Source organism: Ochotona curzoniae, unplaced genomic scaffold (assembly GCF_017591425.1).
Source record: "Ochotona curzoniae isolate NIBS_2020 unplaced genomic scaffold, NIBS_Ocur_1.0 contig_1482, whole genome shotgun sequence".
Lineage (NCBI taxonomy): Eukaryota > Metazoa > Chordata > Mammalia > Lagomorpha > Ochotonidae > Ochotona > Ochotona curzoniae.
This window is the reverse complement of record NW_024465100.1, coordinates 6205150-6231615: the sequence shown is the minus strand read 5'-3', so window position 1 is coordinate 6231615 and position 26466 is coordinate 6205150. Positions and strand designations below refer to the sequence as shown.

Sequence of the window (26466 nt, the reverse complement as noted above, 5' to 3'; positions counted from 1 at the left end):
CATATGCAAGCTGCTAATTTCTCTCCTACTTTCTGACTAGGACTCATTTTCTACTCACAGTTCCACTAAGAACTGCAATTCCCTGAGCCAATATTTCTGCTTGTGCCACAACTAATCAAGTTCTCACTTTACATGTGTACGTGTACAAATATTAACTACAATCATAGTCATATCCACAAAAGGAATACATCCATTTTAAGCTACTCATTTATTTATTTGATTGCAAAGAGAAAGAGATAGAGGGAATTTTCCATCCAGTGATACACTCTCCAAAATGGCTGCTCTAGCCACAGATGGACCAGGCAAAACCTGGATTCCACAGCAGCTTCCTGGTCTCCCACAGGAGTGAGAGGGGTCCAAGTGCTTGGGCCGTCTTCCATTGACTTCTCAGCTGCATTTCCAAGAATCGGAAATGGAGGCAAAGCAGCATTCAAACAAGTATTCCCAAGGAGGATGCTGGTGTCACCAGTGGTGGCTTAACCTCCCGCACCACAGTGCCAGCCCCTTTTATCTTCAATTTAGACTTTGATCATTATAAATGAATGGGCTCTTTAATTGTGATTCATTGTTCTATAAACTGTAAAAGTGGTAGAATTCTCCATGAAGGACCAGGAACTGCTTGAAAATGACATCTTGGTGTGTCACCATTGTGTTGAGTGGAACTGCAGCAGAAGGGTTCTTTTCGTCATCCCTTAAATATGTGCCTCTCCGTCTGCTCCAGCAGAAGGTGCAGAACGTCCATTGCTGCTTAAGGATTCTAAGTTTGCATCATCCAAAGCCTTCTTTCCATTTTCTGTTGACTTGGGATTTTTTCTTTTAACTGTTTTCTTCATGACAGAAATGAGCACAACATATAAAATAAGTGCTAGGGATTTTAAGAATGTAGACAAGCCCAGAAATCTGTTTCTGTGAGAAGAGATTTTTGAAAAAAAAAAAGTAGATGATCATTTTGAACTCTGTTGCATATTTACAATCTTTCTGGTAGCAGCAAATGTAAAAACAGAGAAACAAAACAGAAGTATAAATCAAAAGCAATAAGGTAGTCATTGTTTTTAGATTAGTTTTGAATTAATTTGAAATGTTTATGAAACCTTGGAAATTCCTCAATTCCAATTGGCTCAGCCTTCCTCATACAGGAAGAAAAACACTCATCTCCAACTCCCTCAAGCCTTCCTATCCAGTTCACCGGGTGGGACGGGAACCGAGAAATCTGCTTAAAGTTCATAGCCAAGAGGCCCCATCTAAAAGACAGAGAATTGATCCTTTTGCACTTTCTACCACATTAGAAAGGCTTTCAGAGGGTAATTCCTTTTACCTAATACATTATTTCTGGCTCTCAAAAAAAAAAACAGTTACAAAGCATACAAAAAGAAGGGAGAAAAACCGTAATTTAAAACATAATTGCAGAGAATAAGCAAGCCTCAAGAACTAGAGTTAGGACATATCATGGAAGTTGACATGATCAGAATGGAAATTTAACTGTTATTAACATGCTACGGTGTTAATGGACCAAGTAGATAGCACAGATGACCTGGTGAGTGATGGAAGCAGAGAAACAGACATTCTATGAAGCAACATAGGGATCAAAACTACTGGGACAGAAATGAAAGATACTTTGATGATTTTAGTACAGAGAACACAGCTGAAGAAAGGGTCTCTTAATTTGAGGTTATCACAAATGAAACCTCCCAAACTGTAAAGCAAAGACAGAAAAAAAAATGGCAAACAACACATTCAGTAACTGCAGGACCAGTGTAAAAGTCTGAGACAGAGTGGAAATGTAGAGAGAGAGACAGAGAAGGAAGAAAAGAAAGAAAGAAAGATGAAGAAAAGAAAAAGGAAGGGAAGTGGGGAAAGGACAGAATGAAGAAAAAAAGGAAAGAAGCAAGAGAGAGAGAGAGAGAGAGAGTAAACAAAACAGGCAGGGAAAGGAAGGATGGGCTGGAGTGGTTGGAAAGGAAGGAAAGTGAAAGAGAAGAGTATTTTGAGACATAAATCAGTGTCATCCACTAAACTACCCCCAATGAATGAAACTCAAAGATCAAGTCAGGAAAATGTCAGAAAAATTGTAACAATTATAAGCAAAATTGTAAAACTCAAAGATTAAAAGTAATCCCAAAATAAGCCAGAAGGGAAGAAAAATTTATTTTAGTATTAAAAAAAAACTACATTGGCTACTTTTCATCAATTTTGCCATCAAGAAGAGAATGGTATGAACTATTTTAAGTGTTTAAAGCAAAACCCATCAACCCTAAATCCTGCACCTTGTGAGATTTTCCTTCAACAGTGGAGTAGAATGAGGAATATTCCAAACACAAAGTCAGATTCTGTCTAGAGACTCGTCTTGTAAGAAATATTGGAAGAAATTCTTCAGAAAGAAAATATAAACTACAGATCAACTCAACTAAAGATCACTCAAACTATAGGTTTTAAGGATTATGATGGTGTGAAAGCAGCAGGCAGTTAGTGGAATCCACATTACAAACTTTGCATTTTGATCTCCTAGGCTCCCAAGGTGGAGTGTGCTGCTCTATTGTGATACTAGACAACAGGACAGAGCTGCAGGGGGTGGCATTTACGTACTCTTGGGGATAAAAAGTGGACTCTGAGCAGTGAACTGAGCTGCCATAATTTTTAGAATACTAATGTTTTACATTTTCATGTCCTTTCACGTCTAGTAAAACTGTGTGTTCAACACTTTGTTCTAAAAGCAGCTGTTAGATGCTTTTGTCCCATCACAGACTCACATGAAGTATTCTAGATTAGTTAAAGCAGGTGAGGCTATGCCTTAAAGTTCAATGAGTTCCATGCATTAAATGCATTCTCAGCCTTAACTGGGATTAGCATGACATGACCGTATGAGTAGGGTTTTGGAAACAAAAAGATTTGAATGCAAACCCAGGACTTCAGTTTTATTAGTTGTGTTATTTTGATTGTCACTATCTTTGAAAATGGTTCCCTCACATTCTAGTAAAATGGAAAACGTATGTGTTCTATCATTGACGATAGTCAAAATGAGTTATCAGATGGTCTAACATAAGTTTGAATATAGTGTCCTTTAAATCATGGCTATAACTAACATAATTATCAGATTGAAAATGATACTCTTTAGGAATTAATACAGCTAGGAGAAGAATCAATGAATGAGATGCAGATGGCAACTTACCCAAATAACACAGAGTTATATAACCGACAAGTTCCTCGGGCACCACAGCTGGTGACGGACCACTTTAAGCAAGTTCTGTCAATCAGAGCCCCAAAGTATACTGGAGCTAGAATCCCTCCTGAAATGTGAGGTGACAGGATATCAATCCAAGGAACATGTCTCAACTATAATTGGGTGATATTTCACATTGATAAATTTTGCAGTCAGTAAAAGTTGAAAATATTGGGAGACATTTGCATCACTGATTAGCACATGTAACCAAGAATCTCAAAGTCTCAAACCTGATAGGAATAAGCTTGCGAACCACCTGCCATCCTTATAAATGGATGATAACACAGATATGACTCTGGACTGTGACAGATTGTCGTTAACTAGAATCAACAGAGTAATTTTTACATTCTGTCTTTTACTGTCACTGGCCATAAAAATGGAAATGATGTCTACTTATTCTCTTTGTAATTTGAAATTAATTGCACACATTAGTCAGTCAGTATTGATAACTATTTCCCAAGTCCACAATTTCCACATTTGTTGTACCTAGTGTCCGAATCATCAGTGAGTGGAAACCCATTGCAAGTGATTTCAATTCAGGCTGAACAACTCTGCAATCAAACAAAAGCAAAAAGACACATCAGCACTTTTAAAACAACAAACTGAGCTCAAAGTTAAAACATTTCTCAGTGTTCTCTTCCTGAAGACTGAATGAAATCCCTGAAGTGATGGGCCCAGATTTTTACAAGTTGGGTTCAGAAAGTTTGTGGAAAAATGCAATTAGAAAGTAATTTTTAAGAAAAAAGATTTTTAATTCATGTATTGCTTTCTGTAACATTTTGTTTTTATGAAGTTTTGAAGTATTGCCAATATAAATCAATTTCAAATATTTTATACTAAAATAAGCTTTACTTTTAAACATATTTTCTACGTTAAAAATTGACTTATTTATTTGAAAGCAGGGTTGCAGAGAGGGTGATGAGGGAGGGAAGGAGTGGGAGACAGATATACCAAGAAAATGATCGAATCTTCCATCTGCTGCTTTTCTCCCCAAATGATCACAACGACATGGGCTGGACTAGGGGAAGCCTTGAGCCTCAAGTGCAGACACGTATTCTTTGCAGGGTTTTGGACCCAAGCTCTTGCACAGTCTTCCTATGTTTTCCCAGGCTTTTAGTAGGGAACTCGTTCAGAAGTGGAGGATCCAGGACTCAAACCACGGATCCTTTGGGATGATGGCATGCCAGGGGCAGCTTAGCCAATAGTGCCACAGTGCAAGCTCCTGTATGAGTTCTTTGAAGTTCAGTTATATAAAGTTACATTTAATTAATTTCAAAAAGCAAACACCTGAGTGATAATTACAAGTCACTTAATTCTTCAATGCATTTTGGTTTTGAGAAAGTCTAACAAACATGATTGTTTTGAAGTCTGAGAAAAATTCTGTGAGAGGCTTTAGAATAGATTTGGATGTGCCTATAAAGACAATGAAATTGTGTGGTCTCAGTAGTCAACATAATCTATATGAAAACAGAAGAAACTCTTATCTGTGCATAGTATTTATAAGCTTCTTTTTTTTCCATCATGTTCTATCAATGATGCTAGCAGAAGTTTCTTCACTAAAATATTTCAAAAATGATATAATGCAAAGGGCTCAGAAGAAGTGTGTGCATTCCAGAACTTTTCTTCTTTAAATTCTTATTTTTCATGACACAATTCCTTCCACTCAGGGATTTCCCTTCCACACTCTTCCTCGCCTCCCTCCCATTGCTTCCCCCACACTGTGACAACAGTACAGTCCTTCAACAAGTCAGACTTAGGCTCCAGATTTTAGAGAGCACGTAAGTGTCTTTGCTTGGAAACCCACTCCTGCAGAGTGATTTCCACAATTCTGTTTTTCATATTTAAAATCTATTTTACTTGCTTGTCAAACAGAAAGGAAGGTAGGAGAGTGAGTGAGCGAGAGAGAGAACGAGAGAGAGAGTGAGCGAGAGAGAGAGCAGGTTTCTGTTCACTGGTTCACTTCCCAAATGCCCACACGAGTCCTCAGTTCACGCAGGGGCTTTCACGTGAGTACCAGGGCTGTAACCTCTTGGACTGTCAGCTAGGCATCAGCAAGAAGCTAGAACTGGAAGTGGAGGGAGTGCTGGAACCCAGTCACTCCAATGTGAGATGCGATCAGTGCAGGCAGCAAGTTAACAGCAGTGTCAAACACCTGTCCTGCACTTCTATTTATTTATTTATTTGTGCCAAGTGAGCTGATGACAGCACCATTCCCGTGACAGCACAATGTACATCAGGTAAAACTGACAGCACTGGAGTGGCTTGGCCAGAATACAGAAGCGAAGGAGACTCAAAATCCTATCTAGATTAAAATATCAAATTAACAGATACAAAATATTTTTTGCTTTGAATTATGATTGGTTTTATTTCCTAAGACATGTCTCCTGGGCAATGTCATGCATGGTAGCTCTTGTTTTACTTTTTAGGGTTTCACATGATGTAGTTTTGTAGGTATAAGGATACTCTCCTTTGCTTTCCCTTCCTTTCTCCACATTTCTCCTCCCACCATTTCCAGCCATACTGTTACAGTAGTATAATCCTTTAGTAACAGTTACAAGGTTAACATTCTGCTGTTAAGTGCATTGTAGGTATAGAGAAAGTATAGACAAAGTATAGACAGTAACATAGTGTCAAGGTGTATTAGGTTCCCAAGTGTTTTCTTTCAATGAAAATCCATAGATTTTGCCCTGACATGCCCATTAGGACACAAGACCATCCAACATCTAGGCCTCTTTAAATATCACACAGATTCCACCACATTTGAGGAAACTGTCAAGCATTCTGGTGCCAGTATTCTTCATAAGAGGACACGGTACATTATCAAGATCTCATAATGAAGAGAGTCAGAGGCAAAATTACTGCTCACTGTGGCACTGAAGTATCACAGCCATCCTAAAGAAAAGGCATTCCTAGATAATCAGACGTCATGGAAAACATTGCAAGGTCTGTTTGCAGTGCAATCTATGGGAAAATCTTTTAAAAGTTGTACCCACCTAACAACCAGCAGTATAAATGAAGGGCCTGAACAGGCAACAGAAAAACCAGTCAGAACTTGCATAGCCAAGTAAATGTGGTACTTCCTTGTGCAGTCAGCGCCCCGTGGGCATTCCCCCAAGGAGGCTGAGAAGTTGCTCTTCTGGAGACCAGCTTTTTCCACACAAGTACAGTTGTGGAACACCTGAAAAATGTTTTGAAATCTTTTAGAGCACACTCCTTCAAATGTCAGGAAGATAAATACCTTCCCTCTATGTGTAAGGAGGTACCATGAGAACAAATTACAATGTTTGCATTTAAGGAAATTCTAAAAATACAGGTGCTTAAGACTTGAGCAAAAAAAAAAAATCTTGGATTCCTTCCTAAATAAGAAATTGCCATTTATCATTAACATTTTAATTATTTTCAAAATTAAGAATTTTAAACAAATTAACCTCTGGAATTCTATATATGCTTTTATCTTTAATTTAGTCTGTCCAATATTCCCTCTGATCTACAAAGCCTGAGGACAATCGGTAAGAGTGCTGGAGAAATTGAATTTGAGAAAGAATTTTAATCTGCATTTTCTTGTTTTATCAAGTTTTTAATTTCTACACTAGAAATACTACGAGAATATCATTTATGTGCGTGTTTACTGGCCTATATTAGACTGATACCAAAAGCATCCTTAGTTTTAAAAGGTATCTTATTCATTCATTAATCCATTGTAACTGAATATGAAAAGCTCCAAACATTCATAGCCATATGAAAGAAAGTAAAACAAAATTATGTGTGGAGAAGTTATGTCACCAAACCCTTATTCTAAATTTTGGCAATGCAAAAAGTAATAAATATTCTGCCTTTTAGAAGGAACTATGTTTCAGGATCACCATGCTGCTCAGTTTTGAGGCAGATGTCCAAGTTTATTGAAACATGCCAGCTTAAACAGAAGGAAAGAATTGGAGAACAAGAAAAACCGTCATTTAGAAACCCCTAATGAAAAGAATAATTGAAGAATCAAGTAGGCAAAGATCATTAATGAATGCTAAAGGCCTTTTGGGTGAGTTGTAAGGAATTACACTCAAACTTTGCACAATGTCCACCCCACATGTACCAGAGACCCAGGTACTGTGATACGGGTTATGCTAGTCCCAAATGATGACTGAACAGCTGTTCTAGACATCCAGCCCCAAAGAACATTATTTTAAGAAGAGATGGCTGAAGACCCATGATCCAGTGGGTCTTTCATTAGCCTTCCAATTGCACGACCATTATTAACATTAAGAACATTATATCTTTATGGCAGATAGAACTTGACATGGGCTTGTGGGACTGCAGACTCAAGGGATATCTGGGCTTGTAAGTGTAGACTTTGGATCCTTTTTTGGGTAAATTTGTTAAGATTGTAGCCCAGCCTGAAAGAAGTTTAAGATATTTTAGTTTTCAAAGTTCTCCATGCCTTCCCCATTACATGATTTTTGTACAAGGAAAAAGACAACAAAATAGGAAAGTCAAAGAAGAGTGTGATAGAAACCATCAGTTTAGTTGACAATATTGCTGATGTTACATATAGGACAAGGGCCCAGGAAATGCTGATCCAAGTTCATGAGAACGTGAGTGGAATGGAGAGAAGAGAAAACCATACATGATCTCCAATGATTAAGTTACCCAAGGAATTGAGTAGAACTCAGAGGAGGAAAAGCAGTTTTTTGAGGGAAGCAAGAAATATCATTTTAGGAGTTGATTGGTAGCAGATGAAGAGGATAGTAAATTATCCACAGTAGAGTTCTAGATGTGGGGAAATCAAAATTAGAATTTGAGAACTGGTCAGTCACATGAACATGAAGCCTTCATTAATTTCTTGGAAATTCCAAAAAGTCACTTTGGAGCATCTAAACAACTGCATAAGGACTGTTGCTCTAAGGAGGCAGGCAGAGATGATAACATGCTGACATAGGATGTTCACCCAACTTCCAAAGGATGATGTAATTGAAAACCAGACACTACAATCCAATGAGATGTTTGTTTGAGACACTGCATTTGAAATTGAAAAAGTTCTTAAATCCCATGGAAATAAAAACAGGGTAATCCCATGCTAAACTCAAGTTAAAAAGTAATGGTGTGCCAAGCATGATTTTATAGTAAAATTGTGTTTATACAAATCACAATCATCACAATGACAAATTCTTAGAAGATCTTAGATTCAGTAAGCAATTGCTGTAATCTCTGGTTTTCCTAAAGTGGAGGGGAAAGCAGAGATGGATACTCACAGTTGGCTTTGTGTGGCCACTGAAGGATTTGCAGCCTGCGAGACAGGGGGATGTGTATGTTACTCCATTGCTGCCACAGACAGGTTCCCATTGACTTTCGTCACAGTTGCAATCTGAGTTGCAATGGGAGAGTGGCACATCTAGATGAGATGTCACTGGATAATTTCTGGAATTAGATGACAGACATGTATCAAAAAAAAAAAAAGAGGACAGGGGTTAGGAACAGGAAAATGACAGTAGGGGAAAGAAGAAGAAGGGCCATTGTTCTAACAAGGCAAGAAATTTTTTGTGATGATACTGAAACAGTCATATTTTTGTTAATTCTCCATCTGTCCTAAGACATGACTTATGACCAAGAAAAAGTAAAACTTTAAAAAGCTCCCAAAGAGAATAAGATTTTTCCTCATTTTCTCTCCTCTCTCTGTTCTTTCCCTATGCTTTCTTCACCCCTCCTCTCCCTCTTTCCCCATCTCTTTTCCTCTTCTCTCTTTCATCCCCTTTCTCTTCTCTTTCTCCCCTCTCCTCACTCCTCTTTTTATCTTCTCCTTTCCTCTTCTTTCTTCTCATGCGACCTCCTTCCCTCTTCTTTCTCCCCCCCTCTCTTCTGCCCTCTCTTCTGTGTAACTCTGCCTTTCACATACATTTTAAAGAAAGCCTGTTATTAGATCTAATGGCATGGAGCAGGATCAGTGTTTGGAGTCACTGTGTGATTTCAAGGAATATGAGAAGACTGGAGCACCAGATCGCTAGGGTTCTTAGACCTCTGAACCTCAGCGCGTCAGGTGCACTGTATGATTTATGAAATTTATGTATTGATGGTGGAATGGAAATGCTCAACTAACACGATAAGGAGCACAGGACACTAACTGAAGATTAGCTAGGCTACTCCTAAAACTAGGAAAATGTTTAGACAAGAAAACATGGACAGATGACAAGCTGAAATCAATATTGCACAAAATCCTGCGCTGGAAAGCTCAGAACAATAAGCAGAATGGGCTTATGTGGTCACTAAGCTGATGCAAGGGTCTTTGTTGGTGGGTTGAACATGAAAATTCATACTCTTAAGGAGCTGGTATATTAGGGGACATTCCTTCTAATGTGGACCCTAAGATACAGCAGATCAGAAGTCTCTTTGGTCTGGTCTGAATCAGCCCTGGCTAATGTATGCATTTGAGGAGTAATACTAAGATAAAATATTAGACCATTGATAAAGCAATAAATACAAACCCATCATAGGTCAAGGTTAGGCCAGCCACTGGTTTGTTCTCACAGGTTAGCGCAAACTGTGATAGAAAAAATAAGAAAGACAATACAGAGGTAGAGAATGAAAATTTGGCAATTCCAACCAGGGTAAACTTGAATTTTTTGATGATATATCCTCCTATAAGCATCCCAATTGCAACAGAAGGTATGGTTACGAGTCCTAGAAATAAGTAAAGAGAAAAACATTGTAAATATATAAATATGACTTTCTTCACATAGTTTTACATATGAGCCAAAGTATGTATCAACCAACTTTCCCCAATTTTGGTTCTACTTAGCTAGAGGGGTAATAGGCCTGGATGGGTTTAAGGAACAAGGGTAATAGATGGGAGAATAGAAAAAAATTATTCCTCCCTCCCAATGATGAGGACCTGAATCCTTAGTAACAAGAGCAATAAAACTGAATCTGAAATAGTTTATTTCCCAAAGGATGATTTCTCTAAGGTATTCCCCCTTCTTATCCTGGAAATATATAACAAATCACAATCTTTATGTTATGTTTGAGACTTCAATCCCATCATTAAAATTTTTTTTTTCCAAAATGAGGCACTCCAAGCACAAAGAAAGCACTCCAATTTGCTCAGAATGGTAAACACTTGAACATTTAATGTCTCCTCCTTTTTTACCCAAATATACGTAAGAGATTACTTCCAAAAGTTCATTAAAAAAATAAGACTGTTTTTGGTTCTTAAAAATGTTTTCAAAGATTTCACAAAGTGACATATAGCCATCTCATAAATAAGCAAGGACAATTGTTTCGTAAAGAATTGCTGTTGCCCTGGTACAGATTTCTGAGTGAATGTCTACTTGAAACTAAAATGAATTACAATAATGTTTAAAACATACTGGAGTTGTGAAAAGGAGTATAGGAGAAAATTTTCCCTTAATAAGTACATCTCAACATGCTATAGAAAAGATACTGTAACCAAAAACACTGTCACAACATGGTTTTTAAAGAATATGCATAATTTGACTATTTCCTTCTCCTTTTGTAAGTATCAATGCCATAACTATTTGTAAGTAGCTCAGTTCTGATTACAAATCAATGAATTACAGAATTATAATGATGACATTGCACAGGTTTGTGTGATCATCTGTTATACGCACATGTCATACAAGCATTTTTCATTGTTACTTAAGTTTTCCTTTAGGAACTCAGCTGACTTGAGCTACAACTTGGAATGCAGAGGAATGAGGATATTGCAACGCTGACAAATTTGATAAGATTTTGGAAAAATACATAAAAGTTATAGCTACTAAAATATGTGTAACTGCATTTACAATAAAAAGGCAACAGTTCAAAAAGTCAACAATGTATCTTACCAAGCACAAAGTTGGCCTGAGATGCGGACTGACCATACTGCTGCTCTACGTATTTGAACGAGTAAGTTAGAGAACCAACAAAGCTGCTGAATTGCAACAATGTCACAAACAAGAATAAAACAAACATAGGATTGATAATTATGCTTTTCAAAGATGTGAAGAAACCTAAAATTACAAAAATATCCAATTATAATGCAAATTAAACACATAATATCTTAATCTTATATCCTATAAAATCTAAGTTACTGTGATATATAACCATGAAATACGAGAGAATTTTACAGTACTATGTCAATATTTCATCCTATAGATTCTGAAGTATTGCCCATGCATATATTTATATTTCTCTATTTCATCCTAGCCCCAATATGGGTTCATACACATTTGTATTTTTACCAACATGCTGCCATAGCTTTATATATATATTAATTCATTTATTCTTTCATCCAATAAACATTTGAGTTTTAATAGGGTACGGGGCATATTCTAGGTAAGTTCAAGAAAGCAAAAGTGAGTTATGCATGTTATGTCAGTTATTTATTGGTGATAATAAACTTGTTTTCTTAACAGTCATTTAATAAAAAAATTGTAAAATAATATAACACTCACAGGAATAAGAACAGCTTTCAAAGCACTTAAAAATTGGGCAGACCCTTGAGCTGCAATTCAGATATCCACATTCCAAAACCAATGCACCAGTGTTGCATACTCAGCTGTGGCACCTGACACCAGGTGCTTTGCACACCCTGGGAGTCACTGGCTGAGGCAGTTGGGTTCAGGCTAACCATGGAGGAAGTCTCCCCACTCCTGGTGGAGCATGTGCAATACCAGTTTCTGACTGACTCTCATACACATAAATGTGAAAACAAAACGTTTAAAGATCAATTGGATATTGGCACACACATGCTTTGCTTCACGCTTTTCAATTTTTCTACAATAAAACATATCTCCCCTAAATCTCCTAGTGTTGAAAATCACCTGCTTTAATGCAAGAAGCAAAAGCAGGAAGTGATGGGTCTCAAATTATGTTATGACAGGAATTGAACAGTAACTTATGTCTGAAAAAATGTGTAAGAGATTCATAGTATGTTCGTGGCAGAGATTACGTGATCTAGGTCTATCTATGCCTTTGCTTTCCCAGGTCAGTCTCTCTGTCGCTTGACATCTCAAGTTAATAAAATAATTTAAAATAAAATTCTATCTTTTGTCATAAAATGTTGAAATTTATTACCACTGCTTTTCACAATTTTTAAAACAATTACCAGAAACTTCTTACAGGAATTGTCAAGAGAGAAACTTTTCCTAACTTCCTGCTCCTTTTTCCATCCCTACAACAGAGTAGCTAAACTTAGCATTGCCAGAGATTTAAGGCACTTTGTCTATTCACCTTTCAATATCACCATCAGGCATAAAAATATCTAACACCAGCACGTGGTATATCTGTGTATCTTTTGTTGAATGAACAAATAAAACATTATAACCTCTTTCTCTCTTACAGTTACACCCTGAGTTTTTCAAATGGTGTTTGACTTATAGGAAACCAATGTTGCTAGCCTTTGATTTCATCCTGCTAACAGACCCAATACTCTTTCACGTGTTACGTGCTCAGGGAATATTTACAAATAGAAACAGAGGTTTTAGAAAACTGTCCAGTTGACCTTGGCATGAAGCAAAGTCAATACCACATGCTTTGTGTGTGGTTATATAGAGATGAACCATATCAAGTTGATCATGAATATAAACTAGTTACCTGTCACGGTTCCAGTAACTGTTTGTCCATGGCCGGTCAGACTAGCAGCTTGGCTCTTGTCTTCATTTGTTTTGAGCACATACACGGATTTTGAAGCCTTCCTTTTTTCCTCTGGTTCATTGGGATTTTTGGGCAGGAAGAAGAATGGAATGGAAGAGATAATGGATAAAGTTCCAGCCACAAGGAAACCAAGCCACCAAGCACCAACCCAACGAGCGTCCTTAGGAGTTATTCTGATAGTGCCTGTAAAAGACAAGTGCAAGTCAATGAAAAAGCATTCTGAAAGATGGGACGGTCAGGGGAAACGGTGGGCAGTGAACAGGGAGGCAGAAGCTCTTCCTCTCTGTCTCTCCTCTCTGTACATCCAATCTTCCAATTAAAATAAATAACAACTTTTAAAAAAGATCAGAATAAAATGACTAAAATCACAATGCACAGTGGACTTGCTGCAGTACTCTCACGTGACTGAACACAGGAGTCCCAAGGAGGCTTTGCACAGCAAACTGTCAAGGTCTCACTTTACATCGAACTCACGGTCAAATGGAAAATGCATTTACCGGGAAGGGACAGGTTCAACTCGGTTCCTGAGGATGAAGTGATCTACACTAAATCTGTTCAAATTTCCTCATTTTGTACTTATCTGTAAATATGTAGCACAGATGGGACCTGAGTAATATTTTGATTTTCATGCATTTACTTCCTATTCATCACTTAAAACAGGAAACAAAGAGCTTGAAAGAGTAAACTCAAATATGTGGAAGAACAGTAAACTGCACTTGGGAGACACTGTCTCGTGGCCAGTGTTCGACTGTACTTACTCAGATCCACAAATCCAATATCCACATACATTTTGGCAAACAGAGATCCCAATACGAAGCCAATGATTGGGCCAATCATCCCTATTGCATTCAAAGTACCTAAAGAAATTGGTACCAAAATTTTTATCAGAATTTAAGGTATATAGTTCTCATTCCTGCTTTAAAACATAATAGTGTATAATAAATTTGTCCCAATAATCTTTCTACATGAAAGAAATACTCTAGAAACACTTTTGTAAAGTCAAGTGTAGATCCAGGATAAGTGATCATGAAAATTCAAGGTTGTTTGTGCATTACCTAAATAAAAGGAAGAAGTTCCTTCTTTAGCAAAATCATCAATGTAAGAGATGCCCAGTGGGACGATAGGGGTTTCACCTATTCCACGAAGCATGTTCCCCATCAGGACGTACATCCACATGTTGGACCCAGATTCCTTTCCACAACCTGTGTAACCAGAGAGCATCTCATTTTCAACATTAATTTTAGCATTCCTATCAGACATTCATCTACTTGGCAACACTGATTTATTGCATGTGGTAGTTTTCACTTTTTTCCCCAAGTACTTCATACTCAATTTCTGAAGTTTAGAAAAAAAAAAACAACAGAAAAAGCCAAAAGAAATAGCAATGATCTACTTGCTATACATCTGGTACAAGTCAGCTCTCAAAAACATGTAAAATGTGTTTTATGCACATTATATATATAGAAAAAAAAAGTAGAGCTGACAGTTAAGTAAATAAGCATATTTTAATTCTTTTCTAAAGATGCATTTTATTACTTCATAGGCAGAGACATAGGAGAGAGGGAGAGAGAGAGACAGGAACAGAGAAAAATTCTACCTGCTGTTTCATTCCCCAAATGGCCTCAGCAGAGGAGCTGGGCCAGTGCCAGCACACAGGAGCACCCTCCAGGTCTACGAGGTGGGTGGCAGTGACCCCAGGGCCTGGATCAACTTTTGTTTTCCCAGGTGCATCAGCAGAAAGCTGGATCAGAAGTGAAGGAACCAGGACTCGAACTAGTGCTCTTCTACGGAATGGTGGCACTGCAAGCTACAGTGGCTTTGCATGTGGGTCCCAGCTCTGGCCCCCACATAATTCTTTAAATCAACTCCAGAATGATTTATAAATGGATGCGCTTTAAGTGTGAAACAGTTTTCCTTCTTCTACCTCAATTCCTTTTAATCTCAATACATAGAGAAAAATTGTACAATTTCAACATCTATAATTATAACTCATGACAAAGTATGTGATGAGTTCAATTGGATTGGTTAATCTTTTTTTTCAATGAAGTAATTTTTGTTTCATCTATTTATGTAACATCTTGCTTCTTCAAAAACATGTAGGGTTTTCCCAATTTTCTCCTGAAATCATCTTCTTTTCCATATCTAGTGCTAAAAGCTCGTAGAAGCTATAGTCATCAATGATATGGCTCACATGCGAGGGTAATTTTGATTGAAACTACATCACATAATAGGCATACTACTGTGCAGAATTAATTCCAGTTACTGTATCATGGAGATCTACTGATCACTGAGAGCACAAAATGCTAGCTTCAAATAACAATAATAATAATAATGATAATTAATAATACCATGATCCAGAAAAAAAACAAGAAAAGTTAAGTTTAATTTTCTATTAAAGATTGGAAAACTAAAGTTAAGGAAAAGCTTATCCTCATATTTCCTTTCTAAATTACTGAACCAAATTTAGCAAAGAAACAATTGTATTTTTTGCCCAATATTAAATAATCTGCGGAAAGTTACCAACACCGTTGAGTTTTTTCTTTTTTAATCAACGTTGAAACTAAAGGCTTTCTGGGAGCTGTACAGTGGCCTAGTGGCTCAAGTCCTTGCCTTGAACCCACCAGCATCCCATATGGGTGCCGGTTCTAATCCTGGTAGCCCCACTTCCCATCCAGCTCCCTGCTTGTGGCCTGGGAAAGCAGTTGAGAAAGGCCCAAAACCTTGGGACCCTGCACCTGCATGGCTCCTAGCTTTGGATTGGTGCAGCACCAGCCATTGTGGTCACTTTGGGAGTGAACCATCAAATGGAAGATCTTCCTCTTAGTCTCTCATCCTCTTTGCATTTCTGACTTTGCAATGAAAATAAAATAAATTTCAAAAAAGAAAGACTTCGTCTTTCAAAAAGATTTATTTTTATTACAAAGGCAGAATTACAGAGAGAAGGAAAGATACAATGGGGGAAAGATCTTCCACCCATTGGTTCACTCCCTAAAGGCCACAAAATGCCAGAGCTGAGCTGATCTGAAGCCAGGAGTCAGGGGCTTCTTCTGGGTCTCCCATGTGGGTGCAGGGTCTCAAGGCTTTGGGACATTGTCTACTGCTGTCCCAGGCTACAAGCAGGGAGCTGCATGGGAAGTGAATCCAGCACATATATGTATCCTGCCATTTGAAGATGGAATATTAGCCTGTTGGGACATGGTGGCAGCCCCTCAAATTAAACATTTTAAAACATATCAAAATTCACTCACATTTAACAGCACCATCAGTTTTGATATGTCATTAAATCTGGAAATGTGTGAATTCTTGTCACTTTTAAGCCTTACCTTTTCCCGTTATTTCAGGTGCTGTTCCATTGAAGGATGGACTCTCATAGGCTGAACAGGTTGTGAAGCTCGAAGTTGAATTCTCTGATGGATTGCTATATTCTTCCATAGAATATCTGTAACTGCAAGAACATGACTGTACTTAGAATTTTGCTTGAATTTTACTTTCCCCCCAAATAGAGAGGAAATTTCACCTTCCTTTGCACCACTGTGTTCTACAAACACCCAAAGTTTCTTGGTCAATTTTCCGGCTTATTTGGGAGAGAGATGGGAAAGTGAAAGTGGTTGTTCTCTCAAGGAGGTGGCTGACTCCTCCCATCCAGTGTGGGCCTGTGCTTGCTGTATCCCCAGGAGTGCTGACATTCTGCTCAAGCTTTGAATAACTGAAACTCCTGCTTACACTTGTTCAATTCATGCCTTTCAATTATCTTCAAAAATAATCACACTCTGAACTTTATTTGTGCTGACATTTAACAAATTCAGGGCAGTATTTTCCAAATCGATCTACAATATATGCAAGGAGATCTACATGTTATAGCTACTCTCTGTATGATATATATCCGTGGACACACAAATACACACTCATTCTGTAACAATGAAAGAAACTCTAGTTCATTTCATGGATAAGGGAGAACTTGATCAAAACAAGAGAGATGAAACTACAATGGGTGCAAATGTTGACATCCAAAAACACTGAGCTACTCTGTAGCTCCAAAGGAATCCTAGCATAATAAGCCAGGTATCTTTTTCAGCTCCCCCCAAAAAAATACATAGTATTTCATCAATGTTGCACAAGATAGGCCAATAGAAGCTAGGTATAGCAGGCTTAATATCTAAGCTTCTGGGTTGTGACAAAAGAGATGGGGAGAATCAGATCTGCTTACAAATGAGGGATTGTGTACGTTAGGGAAGACTTCACAGTATGGACAGCAGAAAAGAATGGGGGAAGGAGTGTCACAGATACATGAGGCAGAGAAGTATTCAACTATGGATACATTCTATCCAAGCTTATGACACAGTGTGGCCCCTTTGCAGAACTGCAACAATAGAAGGGGGTTCTCAATTGTGGGTAATGAAAGATGAAGCTAGGGCTACAGTCACAGAATACATTGATAAGGAACAAGCACATATAATTGAGCTTGAGTCTTAATCCATGGGCAAGGGCCTCTGGATGATTCTGAGCAGAACCAACAGCCAGAAACACATTTTGCATCACTTGCAAGATACACACACTCATACACAGGTATACAACCAAACACATTTTGCAGGATAATGTGTATCCTCATCAGCAGTCTCTTTCATCTGTTCTATGTTGCTCTGTCTACTCTGTCAAGGCTGTAATCACCTGAATATGTTTAATAACTCACTAGTCACCCAGGAACCACGTCTGAAAAACCACTTCAGGAAATGGAAAATTTTAGGTAAAATAGTTAGGTTTTTGTTTTCCTGTGTATTTCAGCATAGTGCTGAATGTAAGTTAGAATAGAGTTAGATTTGGAATTTAAAAAGCTATTAGTGGAAATTACGGGGAGCTGCAATAGAATCAGGATGGTGGGGGATGGTGAGCATTGACAGAGGAGGTTTGGTGATGATCAGGTGACAGGGTTCCAGCAAATAAAGCATTCAGCATTGGACCCTTGATATTGACGTGGTTCTCCTTAGGACTAAAAGAGTTACTAAAAAGTTGATGTGAAAATATGAGCTGATGTGGTCACAACGATGAATTCTCTTCTGAATACTTCAAGCAGACATGACTGTTGGATGGTGGGTTGCAAATATGTGCAGGTGGGGATTACCCAGACCTTGAATATCAGACAGAGCCACTGTGTATCATTTTTATGAAATCTAACTTCTGACCCATTCAAGCCAGTACAAAGTATTAGTTGTTGGAAGACACTTCTTATTCCTCAGCTTTTTGGCCCTGTGTTTTCTTCCTGTGCTTATAACCTACTTGTGATGTTGTATGGACCAACAGGACAGGACTCGGACGGCAACGTCAAGGTCAAACAAAGCAGACCAATTCGACTAAAAGCAGCAGAATCACAATATCTTCAGTTTTGCCACAGCAGCTTCTGTGAAGAATAACCTTCTATTTCACTCATGTATTACTACTGTCTGGTTTCGCTCATGAAAATTTGACTTAAAAAAAAAACTATTACGTGACACTAGGAGGAACATTAAGAGGAGTTGCAATGTGTTGACTGGGGAAGGTTTATAGCACACGATGAAAAACAGGCAAAGCCACAAATCACTAATGCTACCCACAAAATGCCATAAGAATCTTACTGCATTTGGAGTTGTGTATCTTATCTGGTGCTATTCATATCTCAAACCCATAAAAATCAAATTGAATAAAACAATAGGTTTATTATAGCATTAAGAGACACTTCATTTCTACACTTACTTGAAGAATATTTTCCTAAAAAGGTAGAATGACACAATCTAAAGGAAAAATTAAAATCTAGAACTTACTTTCAAGTTAATACTCATTGAATTCATGGAGGTAGTTAACACTTACTAGCCCATGAAGAAATGTGGTAAAGCTGTTAAAATACTTCCGGCTCCCATTATAAGAGATCCAATGCCAATGATCTTCGGTCTGTGTAGTTTAGATCCAAAATAACTTACAAACAGAATCACAAACAAACTTCCTAGAAAGAAAACACAATTATACTTACATCACTCCATAAGGCAAACACTGATTGAGTACAAATTTTGGGTCCAGTGGAATTCAAGGCCACAAGACAGATGTAAATAAAACCTAGGACCTGATACAACTTCTCCAAGAACATGAAATTTAATGGAGAAGGTGAGAATTGGCTGTGTGTGGGTTGCCAAGTCTGATTTTTAAAATGGAAACCTTACCGATTTCAAAGCCTCCATCAATTACACCAGCAACGGAAGAGGATATGTCAAATCTCCGTTCTATCTGAGTGATGGAACTTTTCATTATGGTTCCACTTAGAGCCTTACAGATGTAGCTCAGAGACAGAGCTGCCAGGAACATCTACGGCAGAGCAGAAGGAAAGAGGAAAAATGGTTAATGAAGATCATGCTCAGGTGTGCTTGGAATTAGAATTGCTTTACTTCTTTACTTCAAAACTTTATTTTTACCACAAAAAAGTATACCCAGCTTTCCCTTACATCAACTGGCACTTCCTAGTCCTTTTAACATTATCATCACTACAGGACAAAGCATTATTTTCTAACCAACAGAAGCTTTGTAGGGTAATACCTTTGAATAGTATTTCTGATTAAGGCCATTGACTGTTCATAGGAAGCTAGGCAATGTTCTCAGAAGACCTTAGGTTGTAAGCTGATCTTTATTTCTAAGTGTTTTTCACAGGTTAGCTGAGGGTGGAGAACATTATGAGAGACAGCATGTCCAGGCAGACAGGCAGGAGAGACATGGAAATATCAGCAGACTGAGAGAAATACAACCACCAAAACACTGAGTAATATTCAACCTAAGATAGAGTGACTAGAGGTGTCTTAATTTCCTTTCAGTGAAGCTTACTGACTCATCTTTTTCTCTTAAAGCTCAGCTCCCACCCACCATCAGATACCAGCTGACTGCATTATTCAAATGTGGCCATGCATAGGACTGCACTCCCTTGAATCCCCCACATGCTCACGTCCAATCCATTTCCCAAATGTGAAGGTATTTGGAGGTTATCCTTTGGGAGGTAAGGAGATCATGAGGCTGCAACCCTAGTAATGGGACTGATGCCCTATTAAGACACGACCATTCACCTACAAACCAAGAGGAGGGCATGTAGCAGCACTCACTCATTCTGACATTCTGATCTCAATGTTCCAACCTCCACCACCTGAGAATTAACCTTCCGCTGGTGCCTGGGCTGTGCTTCTCCCTCAGTCTGAACTGTCTGACACTGACTCGGTCCCTGTGCCACCACTTACGGTTTACATATCATTTGTCCACCAACTGCTTGTGTTGTAGCAGCTTGGTGCTGCTGTGGCAAGATGGCAGATCTCCCTTTGTTTCTCTCCTGACCGCAGATACAGGGAGGAAAATGATGATATTAATGTGGAAACAATGGTATTATCCACTTTCCTGTAGCCCTTGACCTTTTGTACCCTAATCAAATAAGTAAGATTAATAAGGAAAAAAAAAAGATGCCAGTTGGCGATCTTCACTAAATAGGGCTTACAAGAAGATCATTATTGGAGAGAGCCAGAATGGTGTGTGGGTCATGCTGGGTAGGACCACAATACCAGCCAGGCCACACTAGGGCAGGGACATGGGGGCTGATGGGGCTGGCTAGGAACTGGAGGCGGGCCATGCTGAGCCAGGTTACAGCACCTACTGGCAAATGTCAAGGTGAGGCGGGCCATACCAGACTGGGCCACATCACCCAACCAGCACATGGGAGACCTGGGGGAGAGTGGACAAACCTATTATGCAGCTGCAGGGGTGTCCCCTCCTGGGCCACTATTCTTACTGGTGAGCATGAGAGCTGGGATTGGGGGCAGACCAGGTGGGCAGGACTACAACACCTGTTGGCCTGTATGTAAACTGGATTGGGAACTGAATTGAAAAGAACTGGTAAATGATACAATATAAGAACAGTAGATTTAAAAAAAAAAAAAAAAAAAAAAAAAAGCAAGCCAATGCACCTAGATGAGCAGTAACACAGAGGGACACGAGGTGGCGCTCTAGCATCACGAGAACTGTTGCCAGGACTCAGATCTCACTGGCTGAGTCAAACATATGGACAAATACATGACTCTGAAGTGTTAAACGCAGGTAAATCACACCACTCTGGTATATAGGTTTTATTAAAGTGTAAAGAGTAACTATGAATTCTGTAACTGAATGTGGAACCCACAGGAAATTCGAGTCATGAAAAACAAAATCAAAGGGGCAGAAATGTAAAGGAAAATTAGATTTGCATGCAACTGAAATTTGTATTATCACCTTAAAATTGATTTTCATAATTTTGTGACACTTTATGTGAATGTGATGGTGATCGTCAATAAACATTATCTACATAAAAGGAAATAAGAATATCAAAACATGTCACTCTAAAAATCTATGAAACCCAGGGAAAACCAGTGAGAGACAAAAGGACACGAAACAGCTCACAAGTCAGGGAAAATTACAAAATTCAGATGGAAGTGGGTAAGTCTTTCCAATTGGGTAACAAAAAAAGATGGAACTTCAAGAAACTCAACTTATAGATAAGGGCACACAAAGACTCGAAATGGAAAAGATGGTTGAAGGCATGCTCCATGGAAACAGGACCCACTGAGGGCATGTGTCGTCACACTCACACCAGATAAAACAGACTTTACAACCATCCCAGCAGACAGATGGCACTGTGCAAAGATAAAAGGGTCAAATGATCAGGAAGATTATGTACTTAACACTAAAGCATTCAAATACAGGAAACATACTGGCAGAACATAAACTGAAGAATTAAACAGCTTCAGGGTGATAGTAGCAGATTTTGATATCCCACAACCACAAACCGAATGGCCAAAGACACTATCAAAGGGAACACCGCCGAGTATTCGCACTTGGCAGCTACACTGAGACCACGCTACTCAACGGCAGAGTAGACGTTTCTCAGCAGAAATGTAACATTCATCTAGAAAACAAACCTCAACAGATTTCTCTATTCCAATCACAAGGGAGTGAAGCTAGAAGACAGTAGCAGAAGGAAAGTCAGGAGACGCACTTTGCTGTACAATTGTATCATGTAGTCTTAAACAATGGATCAAAGAAATCACAAGGGACTTAAAAAATATCTAGACAACGGGAAACAGAAAGAAAATAGTGAAACATCTGCAATGAAATTAGTACTGAAAGAGAAGCACTGAAATTGGCCCATGATTTAAATGGAAAAAGAAAAAGGCCAAAACAACAACCTAATTTTATCTCATCAAGGGAGCTAAAGAAGTCTAAACTAAATAAATTTCAGAGGAGAAAGGTGTACAAAAGCCAAACGAAATAGAGAATATAAAAACAACAGAAACAAGCCAGTAGAATTCAAGATACAGTTACTTGGAAAGCCAAAAAAAGCTAACGAGTCCTTAGCTGAACTAAAAAAAAAAAAGGTGGGGGAAAGAAATACTTAAATAGTTAAAATATGAAATGAAAGAGGAGATACTACAATGAATGACTCCAAAATATGAAAGGTTGCAAGACTTCCATAAAAAAATTATGTGCTGGCCTGTCACGATTGACTAGTGGCTAAATTCTCGCCTTGAATGTTCCGAGATCCCATGTGGGTGCTGGTTCTTGTCCTGGCTGCTCTACTTTCCATTCCCTGTTTGTGGCCTGGGAGGGCAGTGGGGGATGGACCAAAACCCTGGGACCCTGCACCTGCGATTGGGGGGGGGGGATGGAAGATCTCTGTCTCCATCTTACCTCCTCCCTCAATGTAACTGCTCCTTTCAGATTAAAAAAAAAAAAAGAAATCCTTTAAGTTAAAAAAGTTTTTTTTGGTATATACTGATAAGAGGTCACACCCTAGAATTATAAATTTAGTTCAATAGTCATTCAATAGTAAGAATAAATATTTTCAAGCACAGGAAGCTTGAGAAATTGGCACATAAAATCATACAATGAAGACAATTTTAGCACTACTTAGCTAAAAAATAACTTGAACATTTTTTATTACTATTTAAAAAGTAAGAGCATAAACAGGAATGCTAGGATAATAGCTACAGGAAAGAGAATTTTAGATTTAAGATTCAAATAGGATCAAAGTGTAGAGAGCATATAGAAAGACTTGTCTTAGGGTTTGGGACCATTGTAGAAACAGACAGGAAATAAAAGTGTCTGCCTTGTTAACAATGGAAATGCATTTTCCTGGGTACTGCAGGTGGGGCAGCCTGAGCTCCCTGCATCCTCCCCAAGCCAAGGGAAGGGGCAGGCAGCTCTCCCAGGTCCCTCCTCCAGGGACACAGAACACTGGTTTGAGGGCTGATTATAAATTTGGAAGACACTCATACAGACCAATTCCATGAAACCTGATTGGCTGAGAACAAAAGCTGAGGAAAAGGCAGTGCAAAATAACCATCTTCAATTATGCCTTTCCAATGTATTCCTTGTGAGCACTCTGACACATTCCTGCCTGCTGTGTCTGCATGTGCAAGTCAGTCAACATGTGTGCACACTTGCCTGATCCGAAGGGTGTGATGTCAAGGTGGAGTTTTAGACGTATGGAATAAGGGAGAGTGTTAAAGAATCCATCAGGAATTCCTGCTGGCCTGCTCACCTGGAAGACACTAGCCTTCTTTTGTTTCTTTGGTCATTATCGGGCTGCATGGAGCATGCTTTATGCACACTGCCCATTTCCTAACTCCTATCCTCTCTTCCACACGTTAACAAGGACCACTCGGAAAGCCTGCCTTTCTTCAGCCAGTCTGTCCTTCTGCATGAGCATGCAAGTGAAATCTCTGTGACACTCACCATTACCCCCTAAAACCAATATCTAATTCAACTATATTAATCAATAACTTTTTCCCTGTAACTGATATTCTGCTTAAATATTATTCAAATATTTCATCAGAGAAGACTTGACCAGTAATCTCTAAAAACAAACTTCATGTTTGTTTTTAGAGGCACATTTATACAACATTACTGGAATTGAGTTAGAATTCCATGTGTCTATTGAGTTAAATAAGGCTGACTACAACTGTTAACTAACTAAAACAAAACAAACAAAAACATTGTTTAAAAAAAAAAAGGTGAGTATGACTGACTTCATGATTCCTTCAAGGCTTCTCCATGGCAAGGTTTAACTGCTTTCAGTGGGTTCAAGGGATTTGGATTTACAAGGCACAGGACTTGGTAATATCACTGGTCTTGTTCTATCACCTTAAGCTTTTTTGAAGTTATCAGAGGACTTCTGGCACTGTCAGGTTAAGCCAATACCTATAACATCAGCACCTCATGTAAGATCTACTTCTGATCCGTCTCTCTGCCAACATGCTTGGGAAAGAAAAGGAAGATGGCCAAAGTCGTGAGCCACTGCATTTGTGTGGGAGACTCAGAAGAAGCTCCTGGCACCAGCTAAGACCCTGCTCACCCTCAAACACTGCAGTCATGTTGGGGAGTGAACCAGTGGATCAAAGACTTTCTCTCCTTTTGCTCTTCCTCTCCACTCCTCTGGGTTAGTGTAACTTCATCAAATACATAAATCCTTTTTTACAATTCCAAAATGCACACCTAGTTTTGTGATAAAAGCAAAAGCTAGAATTATATTTAATGATTTAGAGATAGAAAGGTTACATGGCTTCTCTAAGTCATCAACTAAGTGTGTAGACCTGTGTTTTTTCATCATTCCAGACCGCTTACACCTCAGCTCTTATTAATTAGGTATGAAATTTTTAAAAAATTTTTTTTCTCTAAGGAAGAATATGTAAATAGCTCAGGGTTAAAAAGGTTTCATTTGCTTATTTTTACCAGACATTGATCTTCAAGCATTCGAGATTAATTCTAAAAGATTTTTCACCTAATATTCATTTTAATCACATTTAAAAATACTTCTAAGCCATCAATACCCAAAGATGTCAGGATATTTCTAGACTTTGGAATTAAGAAACTATTACAATATCATAAATATTACTGCAGAAACACAATGATCACATTTAAAGGCTCATTTAAAACCAAGTAAATCATTTTTGTTCATTTTAATGTCTGCCTTGACTGACGATTCCAATACAGCATGCATGCTTTCTAACATTGGCTGACTTCATATCTGTGAAAACTTCCGCATTCATTTGTTTTAATTTGGATCATGAAACTTATTCTACCTTGAATGCATCGCAGAATCTTCCTCTCTGATTCTTTGAAGGTTTTGCCTCTGTTGCAGTAGTGGGTTGGTTTTGGTCCATGATGGAAATATGGAAATGACGGCAATGTTTCCAGTTGTTGTTGAGGTTTGATTAGACGGGATCACCTGTGCAGGGAGGAAAAGGATCATTTAGTTCATGTTCATCGCACACACTTTGGAGATGAGAAACGCTACCAGGTCATCATCCACCAACCAGGAACATGCATTCAGGGTCCACCGGGTCCGGGACACTGGGCAAGGGGAAGGCTGAACAGAACGGGAGGAGAGAAACACACACGCCTCCCAGCCTCAGGGAGAGGAATGTCTGTGGGGAAATCAGAGTCAAGCAAGTAAGAGACTCTGCAAAAGGGCTCTTACAAATGTTCATGGAAAACTCATAGTAAACAGAAAATGAGGCATAGGCCTTCAAGATTTTGGCACCAAAACTACAGTTCCTTTCATTTATATTTCCCATTATTGTAATTTTTTTACATCCTCTTTTAGGACCCAGGTCTAGATCATATGAATAAGCCGTTTTCATTATAGAAATTAAGATTTGTATACTTTTTACATGTCTAGATAACATTTAATGAAAGCAAATACATATTTATTTTTATAGTTTACGTAATGTGCCACAGTAACTTGAAAACAGCACATACACACTCAAAGTAGAAAAATAATGTGCTAAGTTGCAACTAGAATGGACCGGTGTGGTTGCATGCAGAGGACAGCTGTGGAGTAAGGCTCGGGTAGCAGGTCAAGGGTTTTGTTTTTTAGGAAAGTATTACTATATTAGAATGTCAGGGTAACAGCAAAACCTATGATAACTGTGACACAATTCTTATCAGTACTCACGTTAATGTGACATTCATATAAAGAATCAGTGTATTGTTTTGATAAGCATGTTTTGTATGTACTGTACCTCCACTGTTTGCTTTTGCTTTATGTATTCCTCCCCTTTCTCCCGTCCCTCCATTCCTGATGTATGCTATGACAGGGGTGGACACTGAAAATATTACACTAAGCAAAACCTAGCTAGTCACAAGACCACATAGTCTGTGGGTCCATTTCTATGAAACATCCAGAATAGACAAAAGTTAGATGCAGAAGACAGATTAGTGGTTGTTCATGTTGGGGTGGATTTATCTAGGCTCTGCTGCAACTGTCAGGGTGGCTGAAGTACTTGGGCTCCCGCCAGTATACGGAGCACCCGGAAGAAGTTCAGGGGTGTTGTTGGAATCTGGGGAGTGACCCAGTGGTGGCAAGATTTTTCTTCTGTCTCACTGTTACTCTTCCAAATAAACAATTTTTTTTTTCAGAGTGTAAGTTCAACCAGGTAATCTCACATGGACTTTGGATATGATTGACCTTAACACCATTTCCATCTTTGTTTATTTCAATTTTGCTCATTGATTTTTTGGGAAGAACATACATAATATAGAGATAAAAGTACTACATTTTCTAAAACTTAGTGAAGAAC

The 26466-nt window shown here is 38.5% G+C and overlaps 2 protein-coding genes across 2 annotated transcripts in view; both read right to left on the bottom strand.

Moving 5' to 3' along the window:
- The window catches only part of LOC121147689 (solute carrier organic anion transporter family member 1B3-like), a 32904-nt gene extending 29653 nt beyond the window's left edge, over positions 1-3251 (bottom strand). Inside the window, exon 1 of the mRNA XM_040967584.1 lies at positions 3167-3251. The gene's annotated coding sequence lies outside the window, so the exon portion shown is untranslated. The remainder of the gene's footprint in view (positions 1-3166) is intronic.
- Positions 530-25071, bottom strand: LOC121147700 (solute carrier organic anion transporter family member 1B3-like). The gene is made up of 14 exons (XM_040967596.1): positions 24967-25071; positions 19045-19186; positions 18698-18830; positions 16180-16301; positions 13912-14058; positions 13615-13713; positions 12797-13039; positions 11047-11211; positions 9688-9883; positions 8461-8626; positions 6211-6395; positions 3704-3768; positions 3167-3284; positions 530-906 (listed from the first exon to the last, which is right to left on the bottom strand). Exons 1-14 carry the CDS (start codon positions 25045-25047, stop codon positions 693-695), a joined length of 2076 nt encoding a protein of 691 aa, XP_040823530.1. The 5' UTR covers positions 25048-25071; the 3' UTR covers positions 530-692.
- Positions 25072-26466: the final 1395 nt, after the last annotated feature.

Bases quoted from the DNA above. Each gene is read 5' to 3' on its own strand.
- LOC121147700 (XM_040967596.1), bottom strand. From the start codon at position 25,047: ATGGACCAAAACCAACCCACTACTGCAACAGAGGCAAAACCTTCAAAG. The intron at 9,884-11,046 runs GTAAGATACATT...ACTTATTTCTAG, and splicing joins TCAGGCCAACTTTGTGCTTG to GACTCGTAACCATACCTTCT. The intron at 6,396-8,460 runs GTGAGTATCCAT...AACATTTTTCAG, and splicing joins GTGGCCACACAAAGCCAACT to GTGTTCCACAACTGTACTTG.